Source organism: Plectropomus leopardus, chromosome 7, assembly GCF_008729295.1.
Source record: "Plectropomus leopardus isolate mb chromosome 7, YSFRI_Pleo_2.0, whole genome shotgun sequence".
Taxonomy (NCBI): domain Eukaryota; kingdom Metazoa; phylum Chordata; class Actinopteri; order Perciformes; family Serranidae; genus Plectropomus; species Plectropomus leopardus.
Window position 1 is genome coordinate 15577859 of NC_056469.1, and position 25800 is coordinate 15603658.

Genomic DNA, 25800 nt, shown 5'->3' on the forward strand with positions numbered 1-25800 from the left:
ATGGAAAATGTGGCCTCTTGCAATGCATTTATTTAAATATTTTTCTCACTCATACAGCATTACATGAATATGTTTGCTCCTCATCTTAATCTACAATTGGATATGAAATAAGGACCTCAAATGACAAGCAAGTATTAAGTTAGTAAACTCAAGAAATGAATATTTGGATGGCAAAGGTAGGCAATCAAAACAGTACTCCCCACAGCAAATCAAATTAGTATTAAAGAGGTTTTGCAATAAAAGTAAATTAATATAGGCCTAATATATACTATATATATATATATATATATATATATATATATATATATATATATATATATATTATATCTTTTAAATATATGTTTGCAACCATAAGAGAACACATGGATCTACAGGCCTGATACCATAATCTTCATAGCTGCATTAAAAACTCACATATCTCTAAGTGCTCAGAACAGATTGTATTTTTGTTTGTTTGTTTACTACAGAATAGTATAACCTGGCTTTCTGAAGCATTCTTGCTCAGACTAAACAAAAACAAACAAAAAACATTTAAATGTTTTATATGACAATGAAATAGTATAACCTAAGCACACAAAGCCAAAGCAACTTGGAGGATAATGGCGCTGTTAACATTTTTATGGAATGGTCATGCTAAAAAGAAATTTGATATAATTTATTGCATATGAAGCCAAATAGAGGCCTTTGTGTTTGTGAAGTTAACACCTTGAAAAGAAGATGAACACCATCTGTAACTCTGGCTAAATAATGGTTAAAGTATTGTTATGCTATGACTTTGAAAATAATTCTCAACCCCAATTTAGTATTTTTTCTTGTATATTTTTCTTTTGGAAATACACACCAAGTTATTATTGCATGTATAAGCTATATCATATGATTAAACCATTATCCAATATCTAGGCTAATAAGCCAAAAGAAGCATTAGACAGAACAGTTATGGATTGACTTGAAAATGAGTCGACAGATCAGATATTTACACAGCCAATGCAATTGTTATTTACATAAAAAACAAATCATATGGCAACACTTCTGCGAAGTCCATGTGCAGCGGAAATAACGCAACGCTGAATTCAAAGTAGGGCTTTGGTGTATTACAGTACTTCATTATTGGGCGAAAACCTCTTCAGGCATAACTGAAACTTCTGAAAAATTCCTCTGGATATACACATCAAACCACGGCATGATCTGATGCACTGCATTAATCAATCCTCTACAACAAGAATTGCACACATGTCCGCTCCCGTTGTCATTTATGCTTTGGCAGTTCCTCCATTTATCCACCAGGTGTCTCCCTCCATCTGCAGCAAAGTTAGAAGGAGGCGTTGGCGGCAATGGGAGAGGAGCCGGAAGGCTCCATGTGCTTCAGGTGGCAGGAGTGGCAGAGAAGATGGCCATTCAGAGGGTAGCAGCGGTGACCCTCCTCGTCGTTCAGCTCCATCTTACAGTCCTGAACAACACAAAGGAGGCACAACTGGTGAGACAAATCCACTGACAGGTTACAGAGGAGAGGATAATTGGGCTGATTTCTGCTCTGAGTTGACCTTGTTACCAAGCACTGACAGATTGGACAGCAATAATTACCTCGAAAGTGTGCAAAGACAGCACATTTTTAGGCTCATTTCTACATGTACAAAAAGATTTCAACTCACTATTAGTTGATCTTAAAGGTACAGTGAGTAGGATTTACATTATATTAGCATATACAGAATAAAGTATAAAAAGTGTTTCCTTTAGTGTATCATTACCCGAAAATATGAATTGTGGTGTTTTTGTTACTTTAAAATGAGACATTTTAATCTACATAAAGAGCCGATCCTTGCCTGCAAATTTCACCATGTTGCATTGCCGTGTTTCTTCAGTAGCCCAGACAGACAACCCAAACACCGTCTCAAGATGTAGACATTTGCTTGTAATTCACCATAGTTATGCCTTATAGCTTGCAGTAAAAAAAATAATTATGTTTAAAAAGACAAAATTTTAGAGTCAAGATGCTCCTCTGTGATCACTGTGAAAGATTAAACACCACTGGGAGGACATGGCCACTCAAGAGTTAAACACTACTTGAACAGGGAGCTGCTCTTCACAGCCCACTGATTTTTATTTTCATGAAGTGAAAGAACAGCAGCTGTCAATCAGTCTTTAGCAATATAGAAGAGGCACTTGAGTAAAATGATGAGACGGGATGATGAGGCCTTGCATACCTGCTCTCCTCAGCAGCATGTCATTACCGCCGAGACTGCAATTAAGATCAGGGATCTACTTATTATGATTTCTCTTAATGAGCCTTTCAGAGGGTTCCTCACTCTAAGCCACTAAACATGAATGTTTTCAAATGCAAAGCGACTTTTCTTTTTAACTCACCTCACAGTGATAGCATTCCACATGATAGTCTTTGTCCATGGATACCACTCGAATGGTTTCATCAGACCCCTGGAAAGAAATGCAGACGGACAACTGAAGCCAATCTCGCCAGAAGACGCTCCACTGTCTAATTCTGTTCAGTCTGACAAAAGCTTCAAAAGATCGATAAAAAAGCGTGCGCACACTGATGTAAGCCAAGAGCTCAGCTGTCTGTACTTAAGCACCCTTCTACATGACAGCCTTAAAGTTTAAGTGCTCATCAGTCGTCCATCGTCGAGTATAGACCCACTCTGTTGATACAGTCAGTGAGTTTTTTTTTTTAAATTTAGAATTGAAAACCATGAAATAAAAAAAAATGGCATATAAATCACATACATGAATAATGACATAAAATGTAACAACAAAGCCAATGATTTTAGTTAATCATTTACAAATATGTACAAAGATCACGTATCTCTGTGCGTGTGCTCTTTGTCCCCGTTTCTTTTTCAGTCATCTTTCTCTGGTTACAATATCAGCTTGAGAGGAACTCCCCTGAACATCCGTAACAACAGCTTACATAAAGGCACAAGACAGACTAAGACCCCTACCCCAATACACACACACAAACACACACCACCTCTCCTCTAAATACCGGCCTCACTGCTTACTCAAAGGGGAGGGCAGGGGACATTCCAGCAAAGTCAACTCTAATTTTGGACATTTCTCTGCTTTTGCCAGCACGTCCTGCCTGTGTGTGAGTTATATATCTCTCAACCGTCCATCGGCTTCTCTTTGTCACCACATCAAATCAAAGCCCAGAGATATTAGGCCGCACACTCTGTTGATCTGTGGTCTAGTGGGAAATATGGTGATATTGAACTATGTGCTACTTGCACAGCTAAGTTCTGTTTGGGTCATAACTGAGTAAACATAAGCAGATAAGGATTTATTATCTGCTGAGCTCCTGGTGGCTGAAGGGCCACAGGTTAAAGTGATCAACTTCTACATGTAATAAAGTTATAAAGCTTTTCATTCACACCATGCTGGGATTCATTTGACACTTCCTCTGCACTGAAACTTGTATTAGGTGTTTTGACAGAGCTTCAACCTAAAACTAATGAACTGCCGGGAGCATGAACAAATCACTCAATATTCAAATGGGTATGTAACACATATAAGACTAGTACTGGGCCAATTATTAGAACGTCATCTTAAAAGGTATACTACGCAGGAATTGTCAACCCCAGACTGAGGTTCAGCCGCGCTATATTTGCATTTTTGGTGTGCACACGCGAATCTTATTTAGGAAAAATAATTTAAGAAAATCCTAAATGGCATACCTTTAACATCAACAAGTTTAGTTATCCGCTTAAATTCCTAATATATAATTTGGGAAATTTTCAAAGTAAAAAGTGAACCATAGGACTGGGTAATATGGCCTATAAATAATATTGCTTTTTAGGCTGTATCACACTGCACAATATATAAATTTTAAAATAATACTAAACAACTTAATGTTACAACAAAATTAAATACAGCACTGTTACAAAAAAGTAACAGTACTGTTATAATAAAGTTAAACAAGGCACAGTTGTAATAAATTTAAATAAAGTACTGTTGTGGTAAATTTAAAAAAAAAAAACACAGCGGGAATAAAATTAAAGAAGTACTGCTATAATAAAGTTAGATAAAATACTATTATAATCAAGAGAAAGTACTGTTATAACAAAGTTAAATAAAATACTGTTTAAATAAAGCTGAACAAAGTACTAACAAAGTAAATTACAGCAGAACAATTTTGCGCTTTTAAAGTATCCGGTTTGTCTTGGGCCAAAAGTGTTAATGTTTTTACTGTGAACTTGAAGCTTCCAATGAGAAGATGTTGTTAGCAGCTGCTGTAGACTTAAACCATTAAAGGGGAGCTATTAAACATAGGATTTATTTGCTGTGAGCTGGAGACAAACTTTTACCTCTCCAGTTCATATAATAGTAATATTTGCAAGCTGCACTGGTGATCAATGATCGCAAAATGCAACTAGATGGATTGCAGTCTGGGGCCCTGCGGATACAAAAACACATGCCTTGCCTGCTCACACACTATCGCGCTGTAGAGAGTGGCCTGGATGTGACATATCATCTTTGTGCTGGTGGCTTAAAAGAAAAATGTGAAAAATGTGTTCATTTTATAGATCCCTCGTGGAACAAGCCACAAGACATCACCCACCACTAGAAAACCATGATACCATGACATGAGAATTTTCAAAATATGGTAATATAAAGAGACTATGCTGTATATGATAATAGTGAATTATTATGACTCAGTCCTAAATAAAAGTGACTGTTATCTTACCTCTGAGGGCAGGATGGGCTGGTTACAGGCTGCACATTTAGGCGCCAGGACCCTGGGAGAGAAAAAAGAAACAAGTTTTCACAGATCTGTTCGCTCTGCGCTCAGTTCATTAATGACCTGAATTTGAATTTACTCTGTCCAAAGACCATAAAGGTTACAGTTCATATTTGATGTCCCTCTCCTGACCTTTAAACCTCTCTCTCTCTCTCTTTCTCCTCTGACTAGGACTATTCTGCTTCCACTAAGGAGATGCCAGGTTAGCAGATGTGCTGGCTTTCCCTTGCACACGTGATTCCCCCAAAATCCAAAAGGAAGTAGAAAAACAAAAAAGTAATGTGAATTCATTATTTCCACACACATGGCTGGCACCTGGATGTCTGAAAGAATAACAAAGGGCCTCTCAGTGTGGATGGGCATGACTGTGGCTAAAAGTCAAACACATACTGTATACACAATAATGATTTAATCAGCGTGGAAAGCATGTGGACAGTGATCGGCCATGTGCCTGGCTGAGCTGTACAAGTTGTCCTAGCAGGGAGAGGAAAAGCTGCAGCTGTAGCGCTGCTGGTGAGGTGCTACAGGTGCTACTGTTGATAACTTTAACTGTAGTTTCTACAAGTGGCTAACAGGTACATAATATTTTCCTACACACACACACACACAACCTTGATTTTTTTCACTCAGATGTTAGAAGCTCTGATTTTGTCCCTACAAAGCATGTTACTGTTAGACAAGAGGAGCCATGGCTGCACGCCACTCTTCACACCTCTAACTGGACAGTGATCTTTCCTCCCTCCCCCTCCCTCTCCTTTCATCCCTGACTACACTTCTCATGTGTCTGCCACACGTGGCAGAGAGACTCAGTCAACCCTTCTCAGGCAGATCCAGCAGTAGCGGAGGAACGTTTAGGGGCTCGGGATAAGAAACCTAGACTTTTGTGTCACGCTAAACTAATTCAACACAGATAAATCAATCTCATGTGCTTGTGTTCCTTAGAAATACTGTGAACTGTGGCACTCACCTGTGGTAGTCTTTGAGACAGTAGATCTTATTTTCAGTGTCCACAGTGAAGGGCACTCCGTCAAGGCTCTCATTACAGATGACACAGCGGAAACAGCCGGGGTGGTACGACTTCCCGAGGGCCTGCAGGATCTATAAAGAGAGGAATGAGTAAAGAGATTGGTGTTAGGACACCAATAATTCTAGTATTGCTGCAGCATATTTTCTCACTATTTACCTCCAGTCAGCTTAAAAAGTTATTGTTGTAAAATCTTTGCCTTTATAATAGATATTATATTTAATAATCCCTGAGGGTATATTAGGTCAAATGAGCAGCTGAGGACAGGACAAAGATAAGAATAGACCAACCCAGAGTACCCAGGATAATATATGAGTAAACATGTCTTTCAAATAAATCTAAAAGAAAAATACAGCAAATTGCAAATTTAAGACAAAGACAGATAATATGCCATATGTTGAATACAAAAGCATATCCATAACTTACAAAACATACAAAATACAGTCTCAGTAATTAAGACAAACAGATTTGTGCTGTGAGATAAAGCATGTTAAATATGCAGATGGAAAGATAAATGAAACAGAGACATCTCCTTCATCTCAGCATACTGCATGGAGAACATGTGTAGACCAATGTCTACAAAAATCCCTCACATGCTGCGACACTTCCTGACTTGATCAATGCTTTGAGTGTGTGTGTGTGTGTGTGTGTGTTCTGTTTGTACCCATGAGACTGTTTGTGTGTGTGCATGTGTGTGTGACCGAGAGAGGAGCACATGCAGAGCCAAAGCTTCCTCTTGAGTCTTTATCCAGATGTGCCCACAGAAAGCTCATTTAGGGTGAAGTAACTCTTGAGTTTCTGCTGAGATCACCTGGCTAGGACCCACACACACAAACACAGACTTGCAGACAAATCACACAAAAGTACACACAACTGGAAAGATGTAACAGACACTCACCATGTCCATGATCAGATGTCCACATGCGTTGCACTTGTCTGCAGACTGCTGGAAACCAGAGTACTTCAACAGGCAGAGAAAAGACGACAGTGATGTCATTGGAATGAGGTTATTTAATGGATGACTGAAATCTCTGACTCTCTGTTTCAGACTGAGCACTAAACTGCTCCACAATGTCTTCAAGGCATAATCCAGAGTAGCCTTAAAGGTTTAGTAGGCATAGTTGTACTAAAATCCTCCTTAGAACTGCTTAAAATCCTTCATTTCCCCGTCTGAGAACAAAAACAATCACAACAACCAGTGCAGTTTGCACTTGTGTTGTGTGAAATGCTTTTTTTTTTAGGAAGCCTTTCAGAGTCAATGGTTCCTGTGATTGACATTTAACTGATACAGTATTAGAATCAGTCAGCTCAGCTTTATTATGTGTTAATATGTATGAGCAGTGTCAGTGAGCAGAGGCCCCACTAACAGGTCTGGCAGAAGAGCAGACGTAATTAACAGCACACAGAGGGGGAAGAGTCAGAGCAAATTTAATTTAGTATAAATTTTTATTTTAATTGAGCAACTAAGAGCTTTTGGTGGAAAGGCAATTAGATGAGGTTTTATACGGAGGGCTCCTGGGGTTAACACACACAGAGTTACTGACAGTGTGAACACAAGGATGAGCTGGGGAAATACTTGCAGTAACCAAAAAAAAGCAAGGACTTTCTATGAACACACATGTGCACTGGCTAGAAATGCATGCGAGAAATTACGACAGTTTTTGCAAAGTATATACTTTTGTTCTGCACTGGTGTGAATGGCCTGACCGCCCTCCACACTATAAACCATAGCAAAACAGCTTCTCCAGTTACTGACCTCCTTCCAGTCCCACTCAAGGGAGGAAACTGATATGAATCTGCTGCACTAGATGCGAAAAAATGGGGCCACAAGGTTAAAGTCTCCAACCGATATTTTTTATTTAAGTTGAAGCATGACAGGTTGATTTAAGCCTGCATTTAAGTGTGTAAGGCATATCCTGTGAATGGTAATTCAAGTGATGGCCTCTTCTTAATCATAAATACATAATTTGTAAACCTTGAGACAGTAAAGATATATACTGGCTGAAAGTGAATGCAGCTCAGAGAGGCAAAGGCACTGTTTGTTATCTGAACCGAATGCAAGAAAGGTCACAAGACCAGCTACCTCAGTTGAGCTATACTGAGTATTGATTGTGTATTGCACTCACCAGAAAGTCTTCTTCACAGAAAACCTTCCCTCCGACATAGTAGAATGCCTTCCCCCTCAGCCTTCGACCTGCACAAACAGACACACAGAAAAGTCCATTTGTATCATTGCAATACACGGCAAAACAAAACAAGGTTTTTTTTTAGTTATTGAATTACAATAAGTGGATTAAAGCAGACAAGAAAAGCTCCATCAATGATACAGTGTCTAAATGCTTTACTGGAAAGTCTTGCAAAGCCATGAGCCCGGTCTCAGAAAATAGTTGCAGCTCTAATGCGTAAAGACTGTGGTGATTAATTACATCCATTCGAAGGTAATGGGCCCTTTTGCAATATTCATTATATCCTGCTGAATCCCAGGCAGATAAATCAAACAAACGGATCTCTGGTGTGCCGGTGTCTTAATATAATATTGCTGGGACACAGAGCAGGTTACAGTAGGATGGGGGACACATCTGGATCAGACACACGTGGGGGAAAATTTTGATTTAATTCAATTATTAGACAGGTGCAACAGATTAAACACTTATGCTCTATTGGATTTCATGGCGAACACAGGGCAAGGCCTACAATGACCTGCTATTCTTCGTCTTTGTTCTTTTCTGGTGTCTTTCCACATGGTGGATGTGCTTCCTGTCTGTCTGTGTGCCTTAATAGTTCTAAGGTCTGCGGCTGGCTTTTTTTTAAGCATCACACACACACACACACACACACACACACGCAGACACACATGCACGCACACACACAGCACAACTACTGCACATAGCTATTCTTGCCCAGGTCCCACAGGAAGAGAAAACATTCCTGACATTTTCTGAGTGGGGAGGTGAGGGAGGGGACAGCAGGGGAGGGGAGGGGTTAAACTTAGTGAACAGGAGCCTTCTTTATCTCCCGTGCTTCATCTCATGCTCTGTTTACCTGATTACTTGTAATCCAGATAGTCTCACACGCTCATTTAGCCACTAGGAATTTCACAGTTTCAGTTTTAAGAGAGGGAAGAAATGCAGGCACAGGCAGACCTCCACTACAGGACACTTTACATGCAGCACTTTCTGCAGATGAATTTCTGGAGAATATAGTCAACAACTATATATACATATATATATATATATATATATATATATATATATATATATATATATATATTGCATAGTTCAATCAACCTGCAATGTAAAGAAAATTACAGTCTAATTCTACTGGGTAAGAAAAGGAGCTCAGCCAAAGAGGCTGACCTTCTTCCACTCTATCAACTGCTATCTTAAAATCAGTCGACAACTGACTGAAATAAGCCTAAATTACACATTGAAATAAAGAGGCAAGAACAAAGAGAACAAACTTTTAAAAAACTGAAACCTTGTGATTCATCTGTGGCATACGAAATTGACTGAACCAGTTATTCACAATTACATGATCTTACTATTTTACAGAATAATTATGGTAACGCAACTGCCGTCTGGCCAAGGCTAACACAGTTACCAACTTAAAGGAGGTGAGTCATTTCAGCAGGCCAAGGTGCAGAGTTGACCAAGTGTAATTACTGACAGACAGTCTTGGCCCTGTGTCCCTAAACGAAGGAGGGAAGGATGAAGAGGATGAAAGTGAGATACGAGTCATTCCTGCTCTTTACATTCCTGTCGTTTTTCCCATTGAGTCACAGAGGGAAGGCTCTGAGCTTTGCAGGAAGATAAGAGCTTAATTAAAGTCAGGAGTGAGGACTGACTATTTGAAAAGCACCAGAAAGAGCTGTGACTATTGCGCTTTCATAAAAATGTAAAATACCTGAGGGAGAGAACAAAACACAAGGCCATTTTCTAATTAAAACATCCCATGAATTCCCTTATGTAATCCCATTTTTAAAAAATAAGAAATTCACAACGGCACTGCCATGGCTTTCTCACTGGGCCTCACCCTTGTTCCTTCCTAAATTACTGGAGTGTGGCATCTCAGCAAAAGAGCTGCATCTCTATTATAACAATTCCACATTTGCAGATCATTAAAGATATGTATGTTTTGACAGAGAAAGTCTTCCCTGGGTTTACATGTCTTTTTGGAAGTCTGAATGCATTTCTCTGACTATGAACAGCACCTGGGACATTTGGTCAAGGTCCTGACAATCTTCCCACCAGATGTTAGCATGCCAGTGGATTCAGAACCAATCAGATCCTTGTTTGTATTCTCAAAAGCCTGCTGATTTGCTGGGATGAGGGGCTGATGTTATGAAAGCAGATTCTGAGAGGGTCTGTGTACCACAGTACCTTATAAACTCAAGTCACACCTTGGACTGCTGCCGCTTTAGTTTTTGTAAAACTACCCCAGAAAAGACACTTCATGTGTTGTGAAGTCATTATTACCTGCATCTCATTTTAAACTAAATCTTGCGAAACAAAATACATGAGTCTTCAAGGTTTAACGTAAGTGTTTTTTTTAAGGTTTTTTTTTCACTTGGAATCAAAATCAAATGAAACTTTATTTATAAAGCACCTTTCATATAATCATGCAGCCCAAAGTGTTTTACAGAGCAAGAGTAAAACAGCACAGACAAAGAAACAGGTAAAAAAAAAGGGTCAACATTATAGCAATAAGGATGAGATCTTTAAAATAAATAAAATAAAACTTCCCTGGTCAAGCAGGTGAATCAGAAATCTCTTTGTCCGTAGTAAATTTTTACCCCACCTTATACAAACTGTTTTATTTATTAGCAGTCATCAAATAACAAAAAAGGCTTAGGAGAAGGGGGAGTTGTGGGCAGCCCGCTTAGCTGCAATAAAAGCAAGACGCCGTCTGCTCTTTTTATGTCGCTTAAGCAACGTTTTTCGGGAGCTTGACATGACTTTGAAAAACAGCCGTTTTATCCACCTTACTCTCAAACTTGCGGCAAACTGTGCAATACGGAGTTGGAGTTACGCCCACATCTTTCAATACTACCCAATTCAATTCCCGTTTCCAGTATAACTGAAATGCTTGTTTGCGTTTCAACTTATAAACTTTGTCTTTGCTTGCCACCATTTTCTTGCGGATGCCCAATCGGTTCTCCACACATGCAGCTCTCCACACAGATGAGAAGGAAGCAAAATAAGAAAAAGTAGAGGTCCACACACCAGGGAGCTCCCCTTAAAGGATTTTATTCTGTGAAAATAAGTGACGTTTCGAGCTAAAAAAATGCTCTTCCTCAGATTCAACTCAAGGAAGCGAGATGGCTCACTCCTTAGCTACTACCATAATCAGCGCCGCAAAAAAACGATGTGTTTAATTCTTTTTATGGGTAAGTGCTTTGCTAGATTTGCCCGGAGAAGCATTTTACTTGCATCGGGAAATTTTTAATGTTGAGCCCTATTTCTTTATTTCCATCTTTTCTGACATTTCCACAGATTACTTGAGTTGGCTAATGTGTAAACTAGTTCTACTGATCACAAACTTGAGTTTAATCCCCAAACCGAATTGGGTTTAACTGTTAAATGTTGGTACACAGTCGATGATTAACCAGGAGGAAAGCCCCTCCTGCAGCAAAGTGCTGAATCCTAGACACATAGCCTAAGCTCTCCTGGCCATCAGGAATGTCCTCCTGCCTCTCAATCACCTTGGGGGAAGTGATGGAGTTAGGGCATGGGAGGAAGTTCACGGTCGTAAAGACTTGTTATGCAACTCGAGAAGCATGAAAGTTGTCATAAAGACTCTGGAGGAAGATGACAAAGGCTGCTGTTAATACAGTCACTGTATATTCAACTGCTTTGTGTTGTTTACTGTGTGGGCACATGCATGAATACATATGCATGTATCAGCGTGCCCCTGCATGCTGGCTGCGTGTGGTGTGCTCCCACTAAATGGCCTCCCACATCTTGTTGCACCCAGCTGACATAACGGCACCCAGTGTCCTCCTTGAGCCAGACCTAGTGCGGGCCCCTATGCCTGCATTCCTCCCCAGCTGAGATGCTTTTCCCTGGGGCCACTCACAGCGAGCACAACCCGTATGCCTTCACATGGAGCAAGCTATGAGAGGTATGTGGTGTGTAAACTCCTCTCTTCTCCCTCTACTTTAGACATCAGCTTTCCTCTGAGCCACAATGTGTCTCTTCTTGTTAGTCTCCTTGCTCACACACACATGCACACACATGCACACACACACACACATATAAACACTGAACGGAGGCTAAAAGAAAACACAGAGATGTTTATCATACATTTAGGGGCGTAACCAGCAAGGTCAAAGGTGCTGCAGAATAATGGGCCTGAGTAGAGGTCACCACAGTGCCGCACATACTTCACATACCCACCATCTGATAATTGGGACAGCGATTTTAATTGGTTGGTAAGGAGAGCCAGGTCATGTTTCAGTGAGGGAAGTGTGCTGCTGTCCAGCCAGGAAGCTACAAGTCGTTCATACATCGGACAGTGCAGCCAGGGTTATGAACCCCAACTGACACCTGGCTGTACCTAATTGGTCCCGTAAACTGTCTAACTAAAAACAAAAACCAGGTCAGTGCAGCATTAAATGAGACGCTATGACACACAATATTGACACAACACACCAGTTCATTTTCAAGCACTAAAATCTTTATGCAACTTGTCCTATATTATATTGTTTTTATCTGTTCCAACACATGACATGCAGTTTCTTTAACCTCATTCTGTCTTAAAAGTTAAAACTGCATCCGCCTCTGGTAATTAAAACCAAAAGAGCACAACAAAGAAGAGATATAGCCTTTCAAGTTGTTGCCAAAGTATTTCTAAACAAATAAGCCCTGTAGCTAACCAGCACAAAGAGCTACAAGTCATTATTGCTTCATTACAAAAAGCCACTAAGTAGATGCTGATGCTTATAATCCCTGTCTTTCTCACAAATGATCTGTGGTTTTTATAAGTCAAAGATTTTTAATCTTGAGTTCTAAACAAGACTTGGATACATTCTATGTGTTAAAACATATACTTAAACTTATTTTACTGACTGGTGATGGATGAATTAGGTCGGCAAAAAGTCTTTCTCTGTGTGTCTTTGTGTGGGCCGGAGGAGTGACTGGCACTCCCAGAAACCAAACACCGGCAGCAGTGTACTGTAATCCCCAAATAATTGTGTGTTTTTGCCCGGGGCATTGAATGACTGAAGAAGAAGGTACCACTTTTAATTCAAGAGAACATGGTCTTTGGCAATCTATTAGTCAGGAGGTGACATGAGCTTTACACAGGAACCGACAGAGGAGCAAAGGTGAAAGTGTTCAAATGGGAGCAAAAGGATCAAGCCCCTTTCACACAGGCACTGCAAACCTAAAATTATCTGGACATTGCCCCGAGGAGCTGACTGTGAGAATTCAAATTTCTGAATCAGTTGGAGTGGATTTTAAACAGACTTTATTCTGCCAGCACCCTGGTACAAAGTCTGTGTAATATCTGATAGAGCCATTGTGTGAATAGACCAGGTAAAGCCCCTTTTCCACTGCACAAAAAACCCCACTAACACCCACTAAATGGTTTTTTAATGTAATGGAAAAGGCAACAATCCGCATTCACACCCGCATCAAATGACTCTAGGGTAGTCACAGGTATTTATCAACTCCAGCTCCAACCGGCCTGGATGGAAATACAACACCCACGAGAATGCGCTAATTTTAACCCCTTAATGGTGAGATGCAATGACTCACCACTACTAAATATCATCCGTCTCCATCCAAGCATCGCAAAAAAATCAATCCATGTATCAAGTCTGAAGGAGAGACTGAATAATAGGAGATCTATAAAGAGAATTAACCACTTTAAAAGTTTTCACAGACCTCCGTCCATGCGGCTTTCTGCTGTTTAAAAACCTGTTCTGCAGCCTGTCTGTGACATCAAACTTAACACACCAAAAAAAAAAAAACCCAGACACACAGAAAGGCATATTTATCTGCTGCACGATCATGTACACAGCTCTGGTCTACTGGCAATGGGAAAGGATTCTATAGCCTATTTTTTAGCAGATTAACCTGTGTTTGAAAAAACCTGCATACATGCGCTAATTTAAGTGAAAAAGGGGTATAATTGTCAGAAGCATTCACATCAATTGAGTGGGACATTGAGGATGTTTCTATCATGCAGCTCATGCGGGAGAAAGCAAACATCCAAAGGGTGCAGAAAAATGCTCAGTTTCACATAGGCAGCAATGAAAAATGAAAGAGAATCAAAATGAAGAGATGACGAGATTTGGGAACTTCTGTCGACAAGGGCCGAAGCCAAAAGCATCAGACAAAAGGAACGACAAGGAACAAAAGGGGGTGACAATATTACATATCAGCTACATGACCGTGGTGTATTCACATCATGTCCTGCCTCCTGCATATTCTACCCAGAAGCCACCCCTCGCTTAAACCAAATGAAGTATTTCCAGTAGGTAAGAACGCTTCTGACATGGACAGTCTTCTTTCGTGTGCTACATGAGCTAAAGAAAAAATCTGGACATTGTCTGAAGTTCATATGAGAAAACGGCTTAAGTGAGGGTGTGCGTGTGTGTACTTACTACAGGCACTGCAGGTGAAGCAGCTGTCATGGTAGAGGCTACCCATAGCTTGACAGGCCTGGCTGGCTCCATACACAGCCTTGTTGCACTTGACGCAGACTCCTGGAACACACAGCATATGACCAAGTTAGAAAAGTCACAGTACTTGTCAGGATGAAGGGGAGTTGTGGAGGACATGATCCAGATTAAACCAGACAAAAACAATGGAGACGGAGAAAAAAAAACACTTCACAAAAGTCAGGAAGCTGGTTAGCGGGCTGTATCATCGAAAAGGGAAATATATCCAGATTTGCTTATTTAACTTGGCTCCAAGACTGAGAAGTCTGTTAATACGGACTTTGATAAAAATCTAACTGTTCCTACCCAACACACTGGAGTCCACTTAATATTAATCTATCCACTTATCCAAGCCAACAAGATCTACAAAGTATGTGCAAAGAAAAAAGGAAATAAAGATAAAAGCCCAAAACACATGAAAGCAAGAAGTTTTCTCTCCTGTGCGCTGGGTGAAAAATAGTTCAGGTCTTTAAAAAGACAAATCACATGAGAGCATGCCAGGAGATATTACATAATCTCGCCTTTGACTTTGGACAGCTCATGAGCAACACATGTGATCAATATACAACATTTTCTATTTGGAGCTGCTTAGGATGCAACATGACTTTCTTAAGACCTGGCATGAAAATATTATCTTTCTTAGCTTCACTTCCCTGCCAATCTCCATCTCTCCATCTGAGCATGCACTGCATGACATAGCATGACACAACAACTGACATATGGATTGTGACAAGTGACAAACCCCATCACTGCTGACCATAATGGCTAGTCAGCTAGCTGCTAAATCGATCAGTTACAGCACAATTTCACCTTCCAGTCATTAAGCATGTAGTTTAAGTAACAGAAGGGGCGATGACATTGAGGGAGGATGAAGGCAAGACCTCGAGCTTCTCTTTTAGTGCGAGGATGTGAGTGCATGAGGCTATTTGTGTGTGTGTTTTTATAGAAAAACTCCCTGGAGACAGAGAAGTAGAGCCCAGCAGAAGAGCATGGCCCAGCCCAGCCCGGCCCAGCCCAGGTCCTCCTCGAACACTGACAAAGAAACTTCTGTTTCCACTGTATCCAACACACATCACGAGGCGGCCTCTTCCAAAAACACACTGTTACATTTTAGAACCTTCAAATGTTTCTCTTCATTTGCTTTCAGCAATGCAATATACAACTGGGTTATATATAATTCAACTAAAGCCTCTCCTAATGCCACAACAGAGGACACTTCATCAGGGGCCCCAATGGCTGGAAAGAAGATTTAGAGATGATAGAGGGATATTATTAGAAAGTAGAAGAATGCTGCTCTTATATAAGCTATTTGTTGACATGAAAACACAAAAAAAGTTGCCTTCAAACTTCTGAAATGAATGCGCAAACATCCTTTAAATCACATTTTCTTCTTTTCCTCTGTAAATGTTGACTATAAACATGTCAGAAAACAAAATACACAGCAGGAATAAGATTCTCAGGGAAACCATACACATACGATATTAGTATGCAGTGCTTTTTTAGGACTTTTTCGAGATCTAACACTGAGACAAGGATTTTCTTTCCTTTAAATTATTTATAGCTTTGATCTGGATGCCCCATGAGAACAAAAAAATCAGTTAAACTCAACTTAAAAGTCCTTGTTTTAATAGTAACCTCCTCACCGGTTGGGCCACTACAAATCTGCTTTTGGCCAGAGTCCCATATTCCAAAACAGTGTGATTATTCAGGGTACTGACTGCTCGCTTCAAGTGGGGGGAGGGGAAGCAAAACATGCAGCCAAAACTTTACCCCTTCTACCGCCCCCTCACCTTTCCCATTTGACAAAACTCCCAGTAAATGGCAGCTTGCTGGCCACTGAGTGAAAAGGAGAACTGTGTGTCATCACTTCTACAGTTAGCCCCAAGGTTTCAGATTCATCTGCAACATCTACGAAGGGATTAAAATCAACAAATATTACATCGACATCTCATTCGGTGAAAAGAATGAAAAACATTTCATGGATAGACTTGTGTTGCATCTTGTAGCAGTGGTTCCAAAGCTTACCTTGGCACCCATAGCAAAACTATTACTACTGTTTAGCCATTTCAGTTTGCTTACTATTCCACTGTTGGAAAAAAAAGTAACGCCTGCATACTCACTCCATGCCACTCAAGTTTAATGACGAAAAAGTTTTGTTCCCACTTGGATCTTCGTCAGGTCAGAATGTTTTGAAAAGATGAAACCACACCTACATTTATATATACGGCATACTAATGCAAAGACTGGTAATGAATTTTAGTAAAAGGTGAATTTGATATAAAGAATGTTATGTTTTTATCAATTGAGATATGTTTGATGTTTTGTAATATGACCTCAACATCACTGTTTTTCTTCCCCTATGTACTTCTTCTGTGCATTTCCTATGTAATTTATTGAACTGTTGATGGTCATTTGTTTTACCACCCTGACTGATGGTAAACCACACCCGCCACCATAAAGCTCATTAACCTATTGCTGTGCATTATGTAGAAATATAAGTGTGGTTTAATCTTTTCAAACATTTAACCTGAAGAAGATCAAGTAGGATCGGAAACGTCTTCAAATAACTTTTGTGGCGTGGAGTAAGTGTGCAGGCACTACTTTCTTCCTCATGTACCCTATTTTTTTAAATGGCCTTGCACCTATGTGATGTGCGTATATCTGTCCTCTTTCTACTATTCCACTGTTTTCATTACTTCTGTTTTTATTAAATGTTTACTACAGCTGCCCCCTTAAAATCGATGATTCGAAACTTCAGTCAGAGACCTCTCAGTCGACTGAGAGTCTTCAAGTCGAACAGTCTGTTTTATTTTTATTGTTGTTGTTTTTTTCTTTGATCAGCCAGTGTGCAGTGTACATCCCCAGATTTAGCTGCAGAGTGAGCGCTCTTGACTGTCACGCTGCTCTCCGGTACAGGCAGCTACAGAGCCAGATGTGTGAAGAAGTGGTGAATTTACAGCTCATCAGCAACTTATTAACATATAATACTGTCTCTGGCTTTCATTTGATATCTAGTGTTGGCCAAAAATAATGTCGCACAATTCCACAAGCAAATTAGCATGCTTTAGCTAGCTAGCTCTATATGGAAAAAAAGGAACCAATAGTTGAATATTTGTATTCCTTGGCCTGATCCGATTAGAGTGACTAACAAATTCTGAGTCTGGCAGCCCCAATGCTAACCCATTACTTTTAGCTGACTTTGGTTTCTTTTTTTTTCACTATTACAAATGACTCAAGTTGATGCAAAGTGTGCACAGTGCTTTGAGCTTAGCTGCTGCTAGCCATTAGAGTAGCAGTGCTTGTATTAGCTCTTTTCTCATTTTTCTTCAGTATAACTTTAAAGGACTTTTCAATGAAAACTTTTCTCATTAAAAAAATGACTCAATTCCTTCCATAACACTTTCACCACAATATACATGCAAGTACATTGCACTCTCATTCACTAGGATGTGCTTGTCATTTTCTAACTTTTAACACAACACACACAGACAGACACACCCAGAGAAGTGACTCAGCATATTAAATTCAATCAAATACTACAGGCCATTATATTCATAGAAAAGAAGACACAATGATGCGCATGAGAGGATATCACACACACACACACACACATACAAACACACAAGTCAGCTTTCAAAATCCTGCCACAGCACAAGCCAAGAATCCCTGGGAAGAGTTAAGATGAAGCTTTCCACTCAACAGCCAGATGGGATAAATTAATCCTCCATCTTAACACAACACTAAACGCTCAAGTGAATTTGTGTGTGCGTGTATGTGTGTGTGTGTGTGTGTGTGTGTGTGTGTGTGACAGAGAGAGAGAGGAAAGGCAGAACACTGGGATGTCCCACCACTTCTCCCCTCTTGGATCAACATGGCTATAAATCTCACATCCTCTCAGGCTCTTGTTGCCAGGGATAAAGAAGCATCCACGAACTTGTCACTAAATCTCTTCGTTTGTCAACTCATCCATTCAACTGCACTGCAGGCACCTCTAAAATCGCCTGGGACCCCCCTCCCCTTTGTATGTTAAGACCTCATTTCTAAAATTCCTTGCTCTCTTCCTTCAGACATTCCTCAGTGTTCCCCCAGTGCAGCCATTTGGCACTGGACTCATTTTCCCAGAACCTCCAGCTGCAGTTTTGCCAATCAGCACTTGGTGTACAGTCGGGAACTCTGATGGATCCCAGCCCTGTGTGTAGACACACCTCACTAGATGGGTTAAACACTGCCATGGCACTGGCAGACGTATAAAAGCACATTATATTCAGTCCTGTGTCAGGCTCAAAGAAACCTCAGCCTTAACCCTTTGAAACTTGGTTAGTTTTATTTTTGGTTCCTTAACAACACATGACCCCAAAAATAGCAATAAATTAGTAAAAAAAAGTTACAAGAAAATTACCAGAAAGTAAGCAAAAATATATGTTTGGGTTTTACTGTAACATCATTTATATAAATGATTATAATCATTGCAAAAATAGTTTTCTAGACATTTTACCTAGTTTTTAATAATTTTCTAATATTTCTCCCTCCTTTTATAAAAATAATTTTCAGGTAATTTTCGTGGTCATCTTTTACTAATTTCTTGTAATTTGTGGGACATTTCTTGCCAAGTTGGTCATTGCGGTTTTTTTTCCAGTGTTTATGAAAGTATTCTAACCAATCTGTTCAGGTTTCAAAGGGTTAAGCATCTTATGGGAGCCATCTGAACGCAGCACAAGAAAACTAATGTCAGCCCAGGTTTTAAAGGGTCAATCGAACAATCATCAAGCACTGATGGGACCTACGTACCAATATGACCATGTACTGAAGGTCCTTAAAAAGTTTGTATATACTATTCACAACTATGAAACTAACCTACAAAAGTCGAGCATAAAAGCGTGACTCAGAGGATGAGCCAGGGTCTTGTGGAAATCTCCATACAAGAACCGTGTGTGGGCTATGTGGGAATGTGTGTGTGAAAGAAGGCATATACTGTATTACTTTAAAACCTACACTTTCACTGACTGCGCTCTGTGCTTTCCCACACATCCGTAATATTCACATCGTTGTGCTATTTGTGAGCCATGTCGTGATGGTGACGTATGCCAGAATATCTTCCCTGACAAACCAATACAAGCACACCGGGGGGCTGAGGACGGCTGTGAATTACAATCATGACATTCCAGCAGGAAATTCCTTTCAACAAGGAGGCAAGGTTGTGTGTGTGTGTGTGTGTGTGTGTGTGTAATAGGGGTACACTGTGGTCTTGAACATGATATCACCTATCTTACATCACCCATCTCACACTCTCTTTCTCTCACTGTCGTGCTTTCGTAGCGGGACGTCCTGTTTTCATGAATGGCCTTGGCTCCAAAACACCTGGTTGCACCGTGAGCATCAGCTGTCTCTACAAAAAAAACACTCCCAGCAACTAACAGTATGTCCTGCCTTTTTACTGTATCTGCATTGATGACAACAGCCTGTCATCTGACCTCCCAGTAAAGCATGTGTTTTTACAATGTTGCATTCATTTCCTGATAGCGCTCCTGCAGTCCCGATAGAGCAGCTGAAGTGCTGCAGGCAGTGCTATGAGGAATAGAAAGCAGTGTTTTCTGCTGAGGATGGACATTCTTCAACAACCCTTCCTACCTTTATTACTCGACAAGTGGCCTCATGTATTTGTTGCAATCTTAGCTACAGCCTGCAAGCCTATTCTCTTCTTTTGATGATAATATTACCCTATGGCTGGATTACACCAACAAGGACAAGTTGAAGTTTAAATTCTGTTGTACCAAACTTTAAAACTAGCTTAAAAGTAAATTTGATTCTTTTGCACCAAAACTCAAATTAAAACTGTGATCCACAGTTTAAACCTACAGTTGCGGAGGTTTAACTTTAACAATGGCTGCCTTTTGAGATGGGTTGAGCAAAAAACAAAGATCCTTGAAGAAAGTTGAGGGACAGACTGAACCCACTTTCCTTTTGTAATGATTAATTTTTTTTAAAAAATTTAAAATGCTGATTCACAAAAATTTGAGCCCCTCTCACGAGCCATCATGAGTACTGTTAGAAAGAATGCAACATTAATTGTTACAGAAAAGCAGCTGTTTCAACAGTTTACCCCCATCCCCACCTCTCTTAATAGGTGCTGACAGCATGCTAATTATGTATGCATTTATGTATTTGTTTATTTATTTATTATTTTTCTTTCAATATGACACTTGTATTTAAAATCTGTTTAAATTCTGTTTAAACAAATAAACTTGGACTTATTAAATAAAGATGAATTTTAATGATGCTCTGCTTAATTTTAAATCTGGATTAACTCATTTTAAACCTAGATTTTTGAAACTCTTATTGGAGCTAATCTTAGATTAAATGAATCCTTGTTGGGGTAACCCAGCCCTTTATACTTAAAATTAATATGATACCTACAAATTCCTTGCAATATTCAGAAAACTCAACAAGCAAGTGATCTCCCACACAAATACACAAGTTGTCTAAATAAAAAAAAAAAAAAAACAGCCATGGTTTCTTTTTCCTAATGTGCCACCAAGTGCTAGAACCAGGTGTTGTAATTTATGATCATTTCCCCGTGCGCACGTGTAGATCACTTGCATAAGCATGCATGGCATGCTGACAAAGAGTCGTGAAAATGTGCAAGCACAGGTCTGTAGTAGTGACATCATTTGGCAAACAGTGCCACTGTGCCAGTCAAACATACTCAACATGCGAAGGTCAAGGAACATTCAAACAACTGCAGACTTAATGGAGCACAGAGTTGAGAGAAATGATCGAGCTCTAATTATTGAGTTATGTCATCAATAGTAATCCACTAAATCACTGGGAGGAGATACAAGGGCAACACTCTTCTCTCTGGCTGTGGCCCCACCTTTTATTGCTAAAGGGTTTTTTTCAAGCTGCCTAGAGGGCAGACAATGAATCATTTAAAAAAAAAAAGACATGGAACAAATTAGAAAATTATTCTGTCTGCATTCCACAGGAGAAAAAAAGCAAGCGGACTCCTGTGGTGTCTGCTTAATAAGTTCTGCTATTTTATCTGCAAAAACCATCAAGAATGTCACCAAACAAAGAATTAGGACAACTGGGTCGCACTCCTGATTAAGCCACAGAAACACACAGAATAATAATGTGTTTGTGTGTGAGGGAAACACAGAAGGACGACAAAGGGTGACAGTGTGTGCATGCGTGAATATGAACTCAGAAACAAGTGGAATCATGTTTTGAACTGTGGGTGGGCAGCTCTGTCGTCCACCGGGTTTCATAGCAGTGGCCTAAGTAACAGACGCCCCTTGTTGATGCTGGAGAGTCTAAAGTTTGGACTACACAGCATCAACAAGGGCTTATATTGGAATTTATCTCAACATTGTAAAGAGAGGACAAGGGGCTGTCAAGTTGTGTTGTTACAGTTGTGTGCAATTAAATGCTGTCTATTACTTAAATGCATTTTTCCAAATGTCTGTGATATGGCCTTGATATGGCTCACCTGGAATTATTTTTGACCGTGGTATTACCATTTGAATGTAAAAATGCCTCGAACCTATGTGTCATGATAGAATACAATACACAGATGTTGTTCTGCATTTACAAAATACAACATATTCACTCCTTCAGTGTTTTGTCATCATTTCTGTATCTGTTTACGTCATTTCACATATTCTCTGACCCCTAATTTTGGCTCAATGTCATGAACTGATACCATTTCAAACTAACTGAATAGCCCTGGTCTTAACTGTCTTACCAAAGTAGTCAGCCTTTGGTTGGGCATCCATCTCTCTTTCCAGCTGATTGGTGATGGCTTCTAATTTTATTTCAGCTGCTGAAGGCCCCTGTTCATGTTGTTGTGTAAGGAGAGACTGGCCGGGATGGACAGGCTTGGGGGTGGACAGGATGTCAGCTTCAGCACTGACAGCATGTCCACAGACAGGTTTTTGGCTCTGACCTTGACCCTGGCTGCTGCTTTTGGACACATTACCAGGGTTCAAGGGAGTAGATGCCACCTGGGCTTTGGGTGGAGGTGTTTCAAAGGGTGCAGGCAGGAGCGAGGAGGCTGTCACCGGACCATTATGGCTGGTAGATGATCTCGAAGTAGGAGAAGATGGTGTGTAATGGGCTGCAGAATGTGCGGAGGGCTGCTGCTTGTGGAAGTCAGCTCCTGCTGTGAAGGCACTCAGAGGCAGGCCAGGGATGAGGTCAGGTTTGGCTGTGGGCTCTGCAGTCCATCCCCCGGCTGGCCCAGCAGAGGAGGGTTGACTCAGGTTTACAGAGGGGGTGACAGCCTGATTCTGCTGACTGTTGGCGGAAGGAGGTGCAGATTGACGCTGGGGTTGCTGCTGAGATGAACTGCTACCCACAGACCCAGACAAAGTAGGAGAGAGCTGGCTCTCTCTGGATGGAGCCCAGGCAGTCGGCTGGCTGACTGGGTGACGAGCATGTGTGGGCGCGCTGTGAGACGCGTTTCCTGGGCTGGGGGGGGCAGGGGTGTTGTGCTGGTATGACTGTGGCTCTGAACGCTCCTTATTATCGTAATTGTTTCCGTAGCCATATGCCCTGCCGACTGGAAGTTCAGGCTGAATATGATGTTTCTGACCGTCAAACTGGGCGTACTGGTTCCCAGCTGTGGTGCCCGGCACAGGGCCAGAGAGTATCGGGGGCTTCGCTGCCGCTTCAACCGGCTGTCTGTAACTATTGATGGGCGGTCTGTCTTTGGTGTAATATGTGTTGTTGTGGCCCCCATTCATTTTCATGACTTGGCTGTTTTTTGCCATCTCCTCTTGGTGTTTCTGCATGTGTATTTTAGTCATTTTAGAGGCAAAAACTCTTCTGGTCTCTTCAAAGTCGGGGTTATTTCCTGCATCCCTCCTCATCCGAAACAAACCATCTCTGGATGCTTCATACATGTTCAGGTCCTCGATGAACTTACTCGCCTCGAGTCCTAAATCCTCGTATTTATCCATTTTGAAAACGTGTGTGTGCTTCAGTGAAGTAAAGTAACAAGTAGTGATTTTTTAAAGCTTAAGCCTAACTAAATCACTAGTCTGTGAAAGAGTGATATTTCCAGAGTAAATTATTAGCTTACAGTCCAGCAGCTCCTAGTCCTGACAGGAGACGAGGGTCCGCGCACAGCGAGAAACTTTACTGTTAATCCAAACTTTGGTGCTCTTTTGTATCGTCCGGTGTAAAGGATTAAAAGTTTAAAAGAAAAAAAAAAAGCTTCCCTCTTCGGTGAAGCTGCTCCTCCGCTCAGCTCAGCTCTGTCCTGAATAAGCTGCCGTCTGTCTGGTTATGAATGTGAGCAGATCTCAGATCCGATAGCCTGGACGACCCCGCCAACTGCCCCCTCCTCCTCCCACGTTACAGTCTCAGCGGGGAACCTTCATTCAAAACTTTACCCTCCGCACCTCTGTGAAGAAAAAAGTACTTAAAAGTGGATAAAACAGCTAATATGTCGTTAAAATCACGACGTTTAACTGCTAAAAGTCTCTACCGTTGACGACCAGACCGTGGGATAACCGCTGGAGCACGAGCCGTACGTGGCCACCGGTCGACACGACTGAAAACAGGGAACAGTTTGTTTTTAAAGGTGCAGTGCTCAAATTGTGCCTCAAGAAAAAGTTGAGTTGAGACCGGCGCGGGTAGCATCACACAGTAACGTTAGCTTACATAAAAGTAGCTTTGTCTGGTCCTAAAATAGCGGAACCTGGGGGCAGATATTCATTTGCTCACTTACATCCTGTGACATTGTTAAAAATATCCAGAGCTAGTTGAGTCAGCCGCTTCTCTTTGAGTCAGCAAAAGACTTTTTCATTTTGCTCCATAAAATAAAGAGCTGAGCAGGGAGTATAAAAAGTGGACATTAGTAGAATATAACTAAGTATAGTTATATAACTAAGTATATCGTATCCTACTAAACATAAGTAGGCCTGTACATTTGAGGTACTTTCCTTGAGTGCTTTCATTTCACTCTAACATAGGGGAGACTGGGGCTGGTTGGCACATTTTTCACTCTCTTATACTCTTTTTCCACTAAAATAAGCACATGCACACAGGTTTTTTAAACACAGGTAAACCTGCTCAAAGTAGGCTATAGACTTCTCTCCCATTGCGAGTAGACCAGAACTGTGTGCACAGTTCTGCAGCAGACTAGTATGCCTTTCTGTGTGAGGTTTTTTGTTGTTGTTTTGTTTTGGGGTGTGTCACATTCAGGTAAACAGTAGAAAGCAGCATGGATGGAGATTTGTGAAAATTTTATGGTGGTTACTTGTTTTTATTTATCTCAGACTTATGTAATTCCTCTTTAAAACTCAGAGCCGACTAATTTGGATATATATGTAAGCACTGCTTGGGTGGAGACTTCTCTTTAGACCTATACAATTTTTTACTTAATCAGTCTCTTTAAAACTTGCAGACTAATTGATGTTTTAGCGCTGCTTAGTTGGAGACGGACAGTATTTAGTAGTGTAAGTATAGCACTTATCCTGACTGGAAGATAGATAATCTTTACCAATATACTTTTGCTATTGTTAAATGTGGTCTCCAACCAATCAATAAATCAATATGTTTGCTGTTTTCCATGAAGGCATGTGAGAGAAACGTTTTCTTCTCTAATCCAAGGTAACATGGCATGGCTAATTAATTTATAAATGGTCATTTTGTGGGTGAAGTATTCCTTTAATTAAGACCTTCAATGCAGAGCTTTGGAGTGTTTTTACAGTGTAATGTTGCCGTTTTTACAAAAGTATCTTGCTTAATTATGGAAAGAGATCTAAAGTAAAGCAAATGGGAGGCGGATAATTATTTTTAGGATGCATCTAGGAAGTCCTGTGGCACTCCAACACAACTTTTTAAAGTTTCCCAAATCTCATAAACAATCTATGTAGTAAAGTGAACCCATAAAACTACTGTGACTACTGTATGGGTGTGTTTTTTGTGGTTGAGGGGGGCTATTTACAGTGCCAGTGCCCCTTCTGTTTTGGATGAATGACGTCACACATTCCTGCTCATGAAACACACACACACACACACACACACACACACACACACACACACACACACACACACACACACACACACACACACACACACACACACACACAGTGACCCCTACGCATTGTGTCCTGACCCTGGCTGGAATATTTGAGACAGAGTTGGGGTACAATCAGATGAACTCATAAAGTGTATGGAAACAAATGCTCAATCCCCCAATAAACACATGGGGACACACTTTATTTGTGTCCTGGATGGAGCCTGAGTTTTAAATATATTGTCTGACAGCACCAGTTGATGTGAAAAAACATTGAGCCAGTATGATGAGGGGGCCTCAAGGCTGCTGCCGGCTGCATAATTAAAACAGAAGGTTTATAA

The 25800-nt window shown here is 40.6% G+C and overlaps 1 protein-coding gene across 1 annotated transcript; it reads right to left on the reverse strand.

Annotated features, from left to right (window-relative positions):
• Positions 1-38: 38 nt before the first annotated feature.
• Positions 39-23959, reverse strand: LOC121945966 (Wilms tumor protein 1-interacting protein). Its single transcript, XM_042490353.1, has 8 exons — positions 22178-23959; positions 14380-14481; positions 7898-7965; positions 6670-6732; positions 5715-5845; positions 4694-4745; positions 2362-2430; positions 39-1447 (listed from the first exon to the last, which is right to left on the reverse strand). The coding sequence occupies exons 1-8, from the start codon at positions 23391-23393 to the stop codon at positions 1310-1312; spliced, it is 1839 nt and encodes a 612-aa protein (XP_042346287.1). The 5' UTR covers positions 23394-23959; the 3' UTR covers positions 39-1309.
• Positions 23960-25800: the final 1841 nt, after the last annotated feature.

Bases quoted from the DNA above. Each gene is read 5' to 3' on its own strand.
- LOC121945966 (XM_042490353.1), bottom strand. From the start codon at position 23,393: ATGGATAAATACGAGGATTTAGGACTCGAGGCGAGTAAGTTCATCGAG. The intron at 14,482-22,177 runs GTAAGACAGTTA...TGTGTGTTCCAG, and splicing joins ACCAAAGGCTGACTACTTTG to GAGTCTGCGTCAAGTGCAAC. The intron at 5,846-6,669 runs GTGAGTGTCTGT...CTCTCTTTATAG, and splicing joins GACATCTGATCATGGACATG to ATCCTGCAGGCCCTCGGGAA.